The following is a 14981-nucleotide window of genomic DNA, read 5'->3' as shown; positions in this document are numbered from 1 at the left end:
GAGATGTTTCTACAACTTGATTGGACATGATTTGGAAAGGCACACACTTGACTATATAAGGTTACACAGTTGACAATGCATGTCAGAGCCAAAACCAAGCCATGAGGTCAAAGGGATTGTCCGTAGAGCTCCGAGACAGAATTGTGTCGAGGCGCAGATCTGGGGAAGGGTACCAAAACATTTCTGCAGCATTGAAGGTCCCCAACAACACAGTGGCCTCCATCATTCTTAAACGGAAGACGTTTGGAACCACCAAGACTCTTCCTAGAGCTGGTCGCCTGGCAAAACTGAGAAATCAGGGACGTGACCAAGAACCCGATGGTCACTCTGACAGAGCTCTAGAGTTCCTCTGTGGAGATGGGAGAACCAGCCCGCTTGGCACATGACAGCCCACTTGGAATGGAGCAAAGTACAGAGAGATCTTTGATGAAAACCTGCTCCAGAGAGCTCAGGACCTCAGATTGGGACAAAGGTTCACCTTCCAACAGGACAAAAACCCAAGCACACAGACAAGGAGTGTCTTTGGGACAAGTCTGTGGATGTCCTTGAGTGGCCCAGCCAGAGCCCGGTCGAACATCTCTGGAGAGACCTGAAAATAGCTGTGCAGCAACACTCCCCATCCAACCTGACAGGGTTGGGAGAACTCCCCAAATACAGGTGTGCCAAGATTGTAGCGTCATACCCAAGAAGAGTCAAGGCTGTAATCACTGCCAAAGGTGCTTTAACAAGGTACTAAGTAAAGGGTCTGAATACTTATGTAAATGTGATATCGGTTTAAAAAATATATATAAATTAGCAACATTTCTAAAAACCTGTTTTTGCTTTGTCATTATAGGGTATTGTGTGTAGATTGACGATGGATTAATAAAAAATAAAAAAAAAGAATAAGGCTGTAACCTAACAAAATGTGGAAAAAGTAAAGGAGTCTAGATACTTTCCGAAGGCACTGTGTATAGAGAAAATCTCTGTGTGTGTGTCCATATATATGCGTGCGTCTGCCGGAGTATATGTGTGTGTATTTGTGCGTTGGAGTGTGTGTGTGTCTAGCCATTTAACGGCATTGGAATATTCACACACATTGTACAGTCTTACAATTGTTGTTTTAGAGAACAGGTGAGTGACAATGCAGTGTTCCTAACCTCCATCACTGGAATGATGATGTCTCGTAGGAAAGGCTGCAGGACCACCGTGAAGTTGTTATGGGTGTCGTATTGTCCTGACTCCACTAGCTCATGCAGTCCACGCTGAAAGAGTAACAGTTCATTTTTGTTATTGGTAATCAATGAGCAACCACCCTCTTATGGTATTTACCATAGCGTCATGTATAATTTGTGGTCTCAATGCACTGCAGAATTAGTATTTTCCATACCTGATAATCTCTGTTCAGAACGTGGAGTTTCTGAAGTGTTACTGAGCCCTCCTTAGGCGAGATGACACAGGGACACAGAATACTGAAGGAGAGACACACAATCAGGTGTTACTGATCTAGACTTCAGAGATCCGTTGGTATATTACCCTGCATAATGTCAAATGTATGAAAGTGGTGGCTTGATGAGGAGGATTGCAGATAGGGGGCATCCCGACTCAAAGTGTGCATTTGCACCCTCCCTGTAATGGATTTTACAATTGTGAAAAACTCCCTCCAGCAACTGCTCTAGTTATATTCTCCACTTGCAGGGAGGGACTCTTACTTGGCAAGCCAGGTAGGGCACTTGAGATAGGCATTTTCTTCTGTGTGCATCTGTCTCAGAATGGGGATGTAAAGAGGCTCCACCAGGTTGACCAGGGCCCTTGGCACCTGAGAGAGAGAGAGAGAGAGAGAGAGATGGAGACAGACAGAGACACAGAGAGACAGAGAGAGAGAGAGAGAGAGAGAGACACACAGAGAGACAGAGACACACACAGAGAGACAGAGAGACACAGAGAGACAGACAGAGAGAGAGACAGAGACAGAAAGACACAGAGAGACAGAGAGACACAGAGAGCGAGAGACAGAGACACAGAGAGAGACAGAGAGAGACACAGAGAGACACAGAGACAGAGAGAGAGAAAAAGTGTGTGTTAAACAACAAGTAATTGAAAACACAGGAATGCATGTGCTTGCTGATAAGATTTGTAAATGTAAGAATGTGGAAATACTGTAGCTGTGACATGTCTACAGCTCTTACCTGTTTATGAAGGTAATCGAGAGACTCACGAATGTGGCGCACGTAGTTGTCAGTGGAGTAAAACAGCTGTGGGAATGAAAGGTAGTGACAGTCAGAGCAATGGAACATGCACATCCGGTACAGTATCACTGCAGACAGAGTTCTTAGAGGAGGTCACGATACAGAATGGTATTGTATCTTAATGTAGTGTATCTTATCATCAAGTATTGGTACTCACAGAGTTGTAGCAGTACTCACACATGTCATTGCCTCCAATGAACAAAGTGATAACTTTCCAGTCGTCTTGGAAATTAACTCTCTGTGAAAGAGGACAGAGGGCGAGAATGTGTTCTCATATAAGCTTGTTTATTATATCAATCTATGTGTGGTAGGCAAACAAAAAGTAGATTGAAATATAATTCAGGATTGTCTTCTACCGAGTCATTCTTCATCCTGGCCACCAGTGCTCGCACTTGGTCTGGGATGTCCCTTAAAAACAAACACAGACAATCCAACATCACTCTTCAGCAACAGTATAAAAACTACAAAACATATTCAGTAAAACATAGTCAGTCAGAGAGGCAGGTATGTCTGGATAGAAGAGTATCATATGGACTGGTGATGAGACTCACTTGGCTCTTTCTCCGGCCACAGCCTGGTTGAGGAAGGCCTGAGTGGTGTGCTCTTTGCCTTTGCCCACTGAGTAGCCAGTCAGGGAGGGGTTAAACTCACGCAGGATATCTGAGCAGCAACACAAAAGACATATCCGTCAAACCTGAATACATTGATAACAATGCACATAAAACAACAGCATGTTTCTTACTCTTCTGAATGTAAATGTGTGAATGTGTATTCCAGTCTTTGGGCAAAATTTTGGCTCCACAATTAGCCTGATAGCGAAGAAAAAGACGACAGCAACACGAAGGGGACTCACTGGGAAGAGTGGTGACGGTGGTGAGGTTCTCGTCTCCACCGACACTGTGAAACACAGAGGCTGGTTATAGACTATTTAGAGATGTAAACCATATAGATTAGTGTCCACCTCTACCTCCAGGTAACCCACATCAAAGGAAGACGAACTGACATTGACTCTGCACTTTGTACTGCAGTGTCGTTGTAGGAGCGATAAGGACCCTTTATGATAAGGACCCACCTGTATGATAACCCCCTGTACTGCGTCCGGACATCCAGTAGGTTGATTACGCTGGATCCCGATCCGACACCGTTGCCCGCCTGCCGGATCGGTCAAAGCGTGTGTTATAAATATAGCAATAGCACGAGTGTAATAATACTGCTAGCAATAAAATATGATGAGCAACAGTCCTACAACTGGGGTAATGTAGATTACTTAACTAATGTACTATCCACTATAGTACAGATAAACGGTAAACAAGGGACAGGTGACTTACAGTCAGAGAGTCGCCCACTGCAGCTACTACTTTAATATCGCCAGGCCGGAGGGCGTGAACTGTGAACGCATAGAAGATCAGGTGATGAGAATGATGTAAGGCAAACTTGATCCAGGGAGCACAATCAGAAACCTGTTGACATCGCACTGTCTGTTTTCTAAAACTTTTTTTTGCCCATGTTTTAGCCCCAATTAAAAAGTCTATCACTAGTACCTTTGAAAGGTTTTTCAACCTGAAGGAAGTGTGGTTTGAAGAGACTGTAATGCATTCAGAAAGGTGTTGTGAAATTCAGAAGATCATCAGGCAATATTGTTTTATGATCTTCTGTGTAGAAAATAACTTTATCATTGATGATGTTATTTTATCCCCCAGTGCCTGGTCTTATCCATTCGGTTCTATTGAGTCTAATGGGCAAAGTAGAGGGAAACTGAAGTCTTATCTTTCAGCGATGGGGTCATAATATGGTGTAGCTTAAACAGGTCAAAGGATAGAGCCACATTTGCAAGACGAAAAACAGAAACTGCTTTGTTTATTGCAACGATCCCTAGTTTGGGAAACACTACAGTAAGTGCAGGGGTTATACAAGACCAGGGCATACTGGCTGTGTCTCAACAAATAAGCTCTATATTGTACACTGTACGTTGTATAGTGCGAGGATTCCTCTCACCTGAGGTGGGTGGGGAGTTGGAAGGGCTACGGTCTTCGCAGGGCATATGAGAGCCCATGATCTGACGACAAGGCACGCAGAGCACATCCAGAGTTATTACCATGTATAATGTGTATGCAGAGACCACCATGTGCAGGGGTCTAATAGTCATAGAGTATCAGGCCTCATACATGACAACAATAACTCACAGGGTTGAGAAGAGGAGAGGGCTCACTGGTATGATCTGATGGAGAGTTACTCTCTGTTCTCAGGAAGGGCCGGTCCTGTGTGTGTGAGTGAGTGAGTGAGTGAGTGAGAGAGAGTGGAGATGAAGGTTTGAAAACAACAACAGCATTATTTATCAGTTGTATGAATCATACTATACTGTGTGAGACTTTTATAGGCAGCTCATAGTACAGTATGTGCACAATGTACAGTACATTATTTTATTTCGACACTATACTGTATTTGCCAGACTTCATGCAGGGGTTCAAATAGTATTTGTGTTCTTTTAACTACCTTAGCTGCACTTTATTGAGCTTGTTTGGTACAATGGAACCAATGAATAGGCCCTAAAGTACAAACCACACTCATCTGGCACTCCAGGCAGTCTCAATGAAAGTATTTGAAAGAAAACTACTTGAACCCAGGTGTGGTGTGTGTTGGAGGCCACACTCTCTCACCTCACTGGGGCATAGCACAGAGATAATCATGCTATTTTCCTCCATGTTCTGCTGGCCTATGATGGGCTGCAGCTGAAAAACAGAAAACAAGTCTCCTTTGTTTGCCTTGACTAGAACTAAGAGCCGAGACAATGCCACAGTGTGTTAGCAGCATGTGTAGTATTTTGTGTGACGCACCAAGTTGGCCCACATCTGTACTGCCAGTTTGTCGGTGTGTTGTTCACCCGCTCTGGGGGCAGCGCTCTGTACATAGATTAACATTTGTGTTACACACACTGACACACGTATGCATCAGAAATGCTAGCGTACGCACGTACCAGTATGCAAGCGTACGCACACACCATAACAACTCAACTCTGCATCACACAATAGGATAGGCACATTAATGTATAAAAATTGTAGGGGGGGTTTAATGGCTTGTCACTCACAATAAAAGAGGCGGGTTCTGATGTGATGAAGGGAGCATCCTGCAGTAGGACGGTGAAGTCATCTCTGTTGCTGTACCACTGCTTCTCCACCAGGTGTCGATCAAGGGACTCCTATTGACCACCATGAATAGTAGTTTGTAAAAAAAAGATATATATATATATATATATATATATATATAAAACACCTTTTTAACTGAAATATTGGTCTACTAAATCCCCAGCAAGGAGAGACGAGTGTGCCACTTTCATTTTAACTTGTAAAGTCCCCTGTACTACAGCCCCTTCCGTCCATAGCTCCTATAGACCTACTGTATGTTGTTTACCGTATTTTATGCACCGTATGTTTTTTTTTAAGATGCAAAATATTTTGGGGGGTAAAAACAGACAATAACATGCAATCTAACCTCATTTTATCTTATTTGTATAGTGGAAAAAATGTAAACAGCACATACAGTGGGGAGAACAAGTATTTGATACACTGCCGATTTTGCAGGTTTTCCTACTTAAAAAGCATGTAGAGGTCTGTAATTTTTATCATAGGTACACTTCAACTGTGACAGACGGAATTTAAAACAAAAATCCAGAAAATCACATTGTATGATTTTTAAGTAATTAATTTGCATTTTATTGCATTACATAAGTATTTATTTATTAAAAGCAGAGCTTAATATTTGGTACAGAAACCTTTGTTTGCAATTACAGACATCATACGTTTCCTGTAATTCTTGACCACGTTTGCACACACTGCAGCAGGGATTTTGGCCCACTCCTCCATACAGACCTTCTCCAGATCCTTCAGGTTTCGGGGCTGTCGCTGGGCAATACAGACTTTCAGCTCCCTCCAAAGATTTTCTATTTGGTTCAGGACTGGAGACTGGCTAGGCCACTCCAGGACCTTGAGATGCTTCTTACGGAGCCAATCCTTAGTTGCCCTGGCTGTGTGTTTCTGGTCATTGTCATGCTGGAAGACCCAGTCACGACCCATCTTCAATGTTCTTACTAATGGAAGGAGGTTGTTGGCCAAGATCTCGCGATACATGGCCCCATCCATCCTCCCCTCAGTACGGTGCAGTCGTCCTGTCCCCTTTGCAGAAAAGCATCCCCAAAGAATGATGTTTCCACCTCCATGCTTCACGGTTGGGATGGTGTTCTTGGGGTTGTACTCATCCTTCTTCTTCCTCCAAACACAGCGAGTGGAGTTTAGACCAAAAAGCTCTATTTTTGTCTTATCAGACCACATGACCTTCTCCCATTCCTCCTCTGGATCATACAGATGGTAATTGGCAAACTTCAGACGGGCCTGGACATGCGCTGGCCTGAGCAGGGGGACCTTGCGTGCGCTGCAGGTTTTAATCCATGACGGCGTAGTGTGTTACCAATGGTTTTCTTTGAGACTGTGGTCCCAGCTCTCTTCAGGTCATTGACCAGGTCCTGCCGTGGAGTTCTGGGCTGATCCCTCACCTTCCTCATGATCATTGATGCCCCACGAGGTGAGATCTTGCATGGAGCCCCAGACCGAGGTCGATTGACCGTCATCTTGAACTTCTTCCATTTTCTAATAAATGCGCCAGTTGTTGCCTTCTCACCAAGCTGCTTGCCTATTGTCCTGTAGCCCATCCCAGCCTTGTGCAGGTCTACAATTGTATCCCTGATGTCCTTACACAGCTCTCTGGTCTTGGCCATTGTGGAGAGGTTGTAGTCTGTTTGATTGAGTGTGTGGACGGGTGTCTTTTATACAGGTAACGAGTTCAAACAGGTGCAGTTCAAACAGGTAATGAGTGGAGAACAGGAGGGCTTCTTAAAGAAAAACTAACAGGTCTGTGAGAGCCGGAATTCTTACTGGTTGGTAGGTGATCAAATACTTATGTCATGCAATAAAATGCAAATTAATTACTTAAAAATCATACAATGTGATTTCTGGATTTTTGTTTTAGATTCCGTCTGTCACAGTTGAAGTGTACCTATGATAAAAAATTACAGACCTCTACATGCTTTGTAATTAGGAAAGCCTGCAAAATCGGCAGTGTATCAAATACTTGTTCTCCCCACTGTAGATGTTGGGGATATAGGGGAGATGACATAGATGTAAGACATTGAACCTGGAGGACTTGAGTGAGGATGGCCTTCAGTAGTCTGAGCTCCCCTTCATGTTTTTCCTCCATACATTGACACATCCTGTCAATAGACATAGAAGCAGTCAAATGCCTACCAGAAACTATAGATTGAAATCACTGAAGAATTTCAAACTCAGGGAATGAGTGCACCGACTGATTGAGGAGTTGTGCAATTGGTTGAGAAAGTCACCTGTTCTGATAACGAAATCCAGTATCATACTCTCCATACCACAGTGCAACATTGACAATGGTCCGCTTCAACTGCAAACACATTAAGAGCAATCTTAACGATCATCTAAATGACTGTACTGTAGCATTGCTGAGAGTGTCACACAAGTCACCAAAACCCACCTGCGACTGCAGCACCTGCAGCGCAAGATCCACCTGATGGACAGCTGCTTTGATTGTCTCGCTGACCTGCACACACACAAACACTCACTCAAAGGAACGCAGCCATGAACACTGTAAAGTCATGAAATGAAGACGTGGACTGAAATCCAGACATGTGAGGTGGCTGCTGACCTGGTCCTGACATACACAGAGCTCATCCACCTGAACGAATAGCATCACCAGCTTCCAGTCTGTGTCTAGCTCAACGGCCTATCAGAGAGAAGAACAGACACAGTCAGAGACGACAACCAGGGAAGCTGTTCTGATTCTATAGGACAATGTGTTGGGTGGTGTAGAAGGAGAGTCGCTTGAATACCTGGTTACTCATGAGGGAGAGTGGTAGTTCCTTTGCCTGCTCGACAAGAGCCCTGCAAATGAACAAAACATGATCTGAAATACTACTTTTCTCACTCTTTCTTTCACGCTCTTTCTCTGTCTTTACTCACACAGGGCGCAAGTGTAGTTGTGGTTTACCTGTGCTGTGAGGATTCAGAATAGAGGTTTGTCTGACCAAGGAGAGTACTGGTCATTGCAGGGTTAAACATGGTCAGCAACTCTAGCGGGGCAGAGAGTAAGGGGGGAGGAAGTTGCTTGATTATGAGTGAAATCAACATTGTCATATGCACACGACTTGGCATTTTATGGCGTGAAAAAAAATATTATAGGAAATGGCCCCGTATGATTTATATACTAAGTACTGTATGTACTGTCTATATAGATATACTGTAGATACACGTGGGTAAATTGGTTTGACCAGACACGTAGGACTGTCTTGGTACTAACATGCAGGAAGTGCCACGTGAGTTGAGAGTACAGTGTGTCTATCACTTTCATCTGTATTTATGTTCTTTTGTATTGTGTGAGAGGTACAATAGTCTTTATTGCTTCCTTGTGAAATTCTTTCTTGTGAAATTGTTGGCAGTAAAGACTGGTGGTTCTATCGTTAGTATTGTCAGGGTTGGTACTGATACCGGACCGATAAAGATGTCACACAGTAGTGTGAGGTTTATGAATTGATACTAAAATGAACATAATAACCTGTTAGATGGGAAACTGTTCATTCTTATATTTGTGTATTGTCTAAAAAAACGACAATTATTTGTATGTAATGACACGTGAAACCGTTCAACAGTTACAGTAATTTCTATAAGAGCAGGCCTAACACTCCCACTATCTCAAGTACATCATTTCTTCCAAACGTGTTCAGTTTTTCAATGCTTTTATCCTTTCCCGCACAAGCCTATCGTTGAAAATGGTTCTGAAGACAAATAAATTGTTTAAAAAGGTAAAAACCTCATTTCTGTCTGGTTCTAGATTATCTTGATGAAGTGAGATGAGAATTCTACGTAAGTATACACGAGGGACAGTTTGCAATGGGAGGACATTTGGCATGGAAGAGGAAGATCTATCAGCAGGCCAAAATGTCTTATCAACCAATAAGTGTGTTTTATTGAGATATTATTTGATGCGGTCTGTAATTTGGTGCTGAAGGTCACATGAAATTAGAATTTGTATTTGTGTGTACTTGTGTCTGTCTATGTTTATAGCCTGGGTTTGAATACATATTTTCACAATAATATTAGACTGTGGAGCAAGATCTTTTCTTCTGTTTCAAAGAACTGGTTTGATACATTGAGAAACCCCCAAACCCTCATGAATAGCAGGGGCTTACCATGAAGTCTCGATAACACTCTGGACAGCTCGCTGCTGCAGAGAGGGAGAGAAACAGAAGTTTGAAAAACCTTTCTGCGTTCACATTGACACTAGGGATGATGCAATATTGACACCTGGTAGTGTTCCCTTATCTATCAAGGTTAGATACATTTGATGTGCTGGTTACCTGTGTGTGTGGGGAAGTCCAATGGCAGAGAGCACAGCCACATCTGAGGGTCTGACACTGTGAGCTGGAGAGAAAATAGTGAAATTAGGAGCCGACCTGTGGCTGCACTGGTTGATCGTTCAGAACAGCCAACTCAACTCAAAAAGGACTAAAGAGACTGAAGATATGCACTGAGTATACCAAACATTGGGAACACCATCCTAATATTGAGATGTGTCCTTGGAACAGCCTCAATACGTCGGGGCATGGACTCCAGATGTTGTCGAAAGCACAGGGATGCTAGCCCATGTTGACTCCAATGCTTCCCATAGTTGTGTCAAGTTGGCTGGATGTCCTTTGGGTGGTGGACCATTCTTGATACACACATGAAACTGTTGAGTGTGAAAAACTCAGCAGCTTTGCAGTTCTTGACACAACCGGAGCGCCTGGCACCTACTACCATTCCCCATTAAAAGGCACTTCCATTTTTTGTCTTGCCCATTCACTCTCTGAATTGCACACACACACAATCCATGTCTCAATTGTCTCAAGGCTTAAAGATCCTTATTTAACCGGTCCCCTCCTCTTTATCTACACTGATTGAAGTGGATTTAACAAGTGACGTCAATAAGGGATCATAACTTTCACCTGGATTCACCTGGTCAGTCTATGTCATGGAAAGAGCATGTGTTCTTAATGTTTTGTATACTCAGTGTATCTCTACATTCTTGTTTGCCAGACGTATAATTGAATGACCTCAAAGACATCAAGCAGAGTACAAGGCCAGATCATACTGTTCTTTACCCAGTAAAGATGTACTTTCCCTCCTCGGGCTGTCAAGCCATTGATAACAACTACTGTATATCGCTAATGACTGATTAGTGAACAGACTCACCTGAGGAGGGAAGGGTCTTGGAGAGAGAGATCTGAGTGCAAGGCTGTGCAGAGGCTGGGAATAACAAAAGCGACATTACAGGTCACATACTATGGAGATTAATACAGTATCTTTTTTATACAATCAATGTTGCTTATTGCTATATGAATGTGGAAAGCATATGTGAAGTGTGCACACATTAAATAACATCTTAGTTTTTCTCAAATGCTTTCTCAGAGCCTATTTGCTCCATGAATTTAGCGTTATCATCTTAGAAGAGAGGCGACAAGAACACATTCAACAAGAATGCTGTCGTGTCCCCTACAGTATCAATGAGAGAGTTCGTTGTCCCATATGATTTATACTGTTTTTGTCTCACTCCTGAAAGTCTGTCAAGGTCCCCAAGATGTTACTTTAACTATGCAGAAATACATTAAAATGGTGTAACCAAAGCGGGCAACAGTACATCAATTACACTGAAATGTGAGAGACCTCAGGCATGCCAATAATCCCCACAGAAATACAACTTGACTCTACTTGTGATATTTCCCAAATACCATTCCTACGACCACGAAACACAAGGCCACTGGTATTCTTCAATTTACCCAGTTTGTAAACTTTATTTTAAACATAAATCAGAGAGTTTGAGTATAGAAGTGCATAGAAACCTGGTTCTGTGGAGAACCCCAGCAGAGCTATAACCAGTAATGGAAGCATCCTTTGTCTGTCAAAGTTTGTCCTCATAGGCCACCTGTTGTCTTCTGTCTGTCTTTATGTCTGACTATCTGTCTGTTTGTCTAACAGCTCAGTTGTCTGGGCTTATTGTCCTTTACCGTCCTGCTTCCTCAACCTCGCGGTTTGATGTGATTCAAACGTGCACCTATCCAGGATATATAATATACATCATGCATATGCATATTATGCATAGTGGGAGGGGTTGGGCATGGCTGTGAAATTGTTACATCCCATAATTACAGGAAGAAAGTGAAAGCAAAGATGAGATAGAGAGAGAGAGAGGCAGCCCAGTCTAAGCTATTCCCTTTCCTTGCACCCCTGAAGCTAGGACAGCATAGTCCCTGCCCATTTTACGAAAACCTCTGATCCTTGATGAAAACCTGCTCCAGAGCGCTCAGGACCTTAGACTGGGGAGAAGGTTCACCTTCCAACAGTACAACGACCCTAAGCACACAGCCAAGACAATGCAGGAGTGGCTTCGGGACAAGTCTCTGAATGTCCTTGAGTGGCCCAGCCAGAGACCTTACTTGAACCCGATCTAACATCTCTGGAGAGATGTGAAAATAGCTGTGCAGTGACGCTCCCCATCCAACCTGACAGAGCTTGAGAAGATCTGCAGAAAATAATGGGAGAAACTCCCCAAATACAGGTGTGCCAAGCTTGTAGCTTCATACCCAAGAATACTCAAGGCTTTAACGCTGCCAAAGTTGCTTCAACAAAGTTCTGAGTAAAGAGTCTGAATGCATATGTTTGTAGATGTGATATTTCAGGGTTGTTTTTTTATACATTTGCTCAATAAAAAAATAAAAAGTATTTGCATTGTCATTATGGGGAATTGTGTATAGATTGATGAGGGGGAAAAAACTATTTATTCCATTTTAAAATAAGGCTGTAACGTAACAAAATGTGGAAAAAGTCAAGGGGTCTGAATACTTTCCAAACAGTAAGTCGTTCTGGATAAGAGTGTCTGCTAAATGACTCCAATATCAATGTGAACAGTGCCAATGAGAACCTTCCTCGACAATATTTTTTTTAATGAATCATTATTACATACTTTAAAAGTTGTTTAGAAATGTGTGAATGACTTCCATTAGCCTGCTAACATTTACAAATGTGGGAGTCATGATTTAAGGCGAGGAACCACAGGCTGAAAATAAAATGTTAAATTTATAAATTCTGCGATTTTTTTGTATATCTGTAACTTTCACTAATTATTATTCACGATTCAATCAGGACTATCCATAATCATGGTAGCATCCACATTGATGTAAAAGTGTTTAGAATAAAAGTGACTCCAAAATAACAGCATAAATTATTTACAAAAAGGGCTGTCTTTTCTAAACAGTTCACCCCAAATGGATGAAAATAACCTCAAATTAAAGCTGACAGTCTGGACTTTAACTTGGGGTGGCAGGTTAGAGCGTTGGGACTAGTAACCGGAAGGTTGCAAGTTCAAATCCCCGAGCTGACAAGGTACAAATCTGTCGTTCTGCCCCTGAACAGGCAGTTAACCCACTGTTCCTAGGCCGTCATTGAAAATAAGAATTTGTTCTTAACTGACTTGCCTAGTTAAATAAAGGTTAAAAAATATATATATATTTTTTTTACTTCATTGTAGTCATTGTATCATTTCAAATCCAAAGTGGTGGAGTACAGAGCCAAAATAAAACAAAATGTGTCACAGTCCCAATACATTTGAAGCTCACTGGATGTAGTAACTTACTTTGAAGAGACTGTGATTGGGTCTACAGTGCCTTCAGAAAGTATTCCATTGACTTTCCACATTTTGTTGTGTTACAGATTAAATTTAAAATGGATTCAATTGAGTTTTTGTGTCACTGGCATATACACAATACCCCATAATGTCAAAGTGGAATTATGTTATTTGAAACTTTTACAAAATAATAACACATTTCAAACTGAAATGTCTTGAGTCAATACGTATTCAACCCATTTGTTATGGGAAGTAAAAATGTACTTAACAAGTCACATAAATTGCATGGACTCTGTGTGCAATAATAGTGTTTAACATGGTTTTTGAATGACTACCTCATCACTGTAAGGTCCCTCAGTTGAGTAGTGAATTTCAAACCGTTTCTACCACAAAGACCAGGGAGATATCCTTTTGTGCACGGTGAAGTTATTCATTACACTTTGGATGGTATATCAATTTTTGTATCCAAATCCGGCTTTAACCTTCTTCACAACAGTATCTCGGACCTGCCTGGTGTGTTCCTTGTTCTTCATGATGCTCTCTGCGCTTTTAACGGACCTCTGAGACTATCACAGTGCAGGTGCATTTATACGGAGACTTGATTACACACAGGTGGATTGTATTTATCATCATTAGTCATTTAGGTCAACATTGGATCATTCAGAGATCCTCACTGAACTTCTGGAGAGAGTTTGCTGCACTGAAAGTAAAGGGGCTGAATAATTTTGCACGCCCAATTTTTCAGTTTTTGATTTATTAAAAAAGTTTGAAATATCCAATAAATGTCGTTCCACTTCATGATTGTGTCCCACTTGTTGTTGATTCTTCACAAAAAAATACAGTTTTATATATTTATGTTTGAAGCCTGAAATGTGGCAAAAGGTCGCAAAGTTCAAGGCGGCCGAATACTTTCGCAAGGCACTGTATATATATAAAATGTTTTACATTGCTCTGCCCCACCTGATGTGAATGACGGGTCACCACTGAGCCTCTGCCATATGGACACATTAATACACTGGGATCCATGGTGGCTAAAGAAATGAGAACATAGAACTCAGCGATAACCTATAGTCCAATGCAGCAGTAGGCCTATAACTTCCATCATCAACTAAGTAACACACATAGTCCTAAAGCCGACAAATAAAAACAGTAAAAAGTAAACTGATGAAAATTCTGGTTCTTTCAATCACGTTAATCTCTTTTCTCCGCCTGTATGCCTCCATTTCTATATGTCTTGACTTGAGTTATTGCTAGCGAAGTTCAACATCATATCAAATTGTCACAGGGTCCGGCCGGAAGTTGTCGCTAATGAACTTGCAATATTTTATCAACTAGCCTATTCCGGGCCCTCAAATTTCCTGCGCCAATGAACTCCGGACAGAAAGTGGTCTTTTATGACGTTTCCACTGCATATATGGGATCATCTGATCATGATATTTTGATCTTTCACACTGAGGCTTGGTGAATATCGAGGCCGGGCGTGTTGGAAAGATTTTTTGAATACTGAGGACTATCTGAGGACTACTGAGGACTGAACTATCATTCGCAAAGGATGTTATTTAAACATACTTTGTGGTGAGTTAGACAATCAGAAAAAAAGACTGCCAAATGGGCACCTTCCTACATATGTATGCATTCTGGAGAGAGACACACAATATCTTTGCAACATTGCTCCTCAACTTCTTCTTGAGGCAACATTTTTAATTATATTTAAGACACTATCTTCACACATATTTTAGACTCTTTCACTGACAGACGCAACTCAGTCAGCTAGACATATTGCCACAGGCAATACCCAAATTGCGGGCTTCCCAAACACACTTGTGATTTAAAATAATCCACAGAAATAAAAATTAAGAAGCTAATGATACCCTGTGGCTAAGTCATGCTCCCTGGTGAAGATTTTAAATTATTTTATTTAGACAGGAGTAATTACAGTGGGGAGAACAAGTATTTGATACACTGCCGATTTTGCAGGTTTTCCTACTTACAAAGCATGTAGAGGTCTGTAATTTTTATCAT

At 41.9% G+C, this 14981-nt stretch overlaps 1 protein-coding gene across 3 annotated transcripts in view; it reads right to left on the bottom strand.

The window, feature by feature from the left end:
• LOC110529800 (phospholipase B1, membrane-associated) overlaps positions 1-14981 on the bottom strand; it is a 39263-nt gene that overhangs the window by 19214 nt on the left and 5068 nt on the right. Inside the window, exons 1-25 of one of the 3 annotated variants that reach the window (XM_021612336.2) lie at positions 11179-11382; positions 10532-10585; positions 9658-9721; positions 9490-9524; positions 8292-8373; positions 8134-8185; positions 7950-8027; positions 7779-7844; positions 7618-7688; positions 7413-7488; positions 5314-5424; positions 5063-5128; positions 4886-4957; positions 4412-4486; positions 4224-4284; positions 3557-3615; positions 3301-3380; positions 3082-3125; positions 2780-2888; positions 2585-2636; positions 2386-2466; positions 2169-2234; positions 1692-1798; positions 1370-1451; positions 1140-1244 (exon numbers count right to left, since the gene is read on the bottom strand). In XM_021612336.2, the coding sequence (XP_021468011.2) occupies positions 1140-1244; positions 1370-1451; positions 1692-1798; positions 2169-2234; positions 2386-2466; positions 2585-2636; positions 2780-2888; positions 3082-3125; positions 3301-3380; positions 3557-3615; positions 4224-4284; positions 4412-4486; positions 4886-4957; positions 5063-5128; positions 5314-5424; positions 7413-7488; positions 7618-7688; positions 7779-7844; positions 7950-8027; positions 8134-8185; positions 8292-8373; positions 9490-9524; positions 9658-9721; positions 10532-10585; positions 11179-11254 (1824 nt within the window). In that variant the 5' untranslated portion in view covers positions 11255-11382. Of the gene's footprint in view, positions 1-1139; positions 1245-1369; positions 1452-1691; positions 1799-2168; positions 2235-2385; positions 2467-2584; positions 2637-2779; positions 2889-3081; positions 3126-3300; positions 3381-3556; positions 3616-4223; positions 4285-4411; positions 4487-4885; positions 4958-5062; positions 5129-5313; positions 5425-7412; positions 7489-7617; positions 7689-7778; positions 7845-7949; positions 8028-8133; positions 8186-8291; positions 8374-9489; positions 9525-9657; positions 9722-10531; positions 10586-11178; positions 11383-14981 lie in introns of those variants that run through there. The other 2 variants (XM_036985289.1, XM_036985290.1) reach the window with 2 other exon arrangements.

This window comes from Oncorhynchus mykiss, chromosome 8 (genome assembly GCF_013265735.2).
Source record: "Oncorhynchus mykiss isolate Arlee chromosome 8, USDA_OmykA_1.1, whole genome shotgun sequence".
Lineage (NCBI taxonomy): Eukaryota > Metazoa > Chordata > Actinopteri > Salmoniformes > Salmonidae > Oncorhynchus > Oncorhynchus mykiss.
This window is presented reverse-complemented; position numbering and strand designations above follow the sequence as displayed.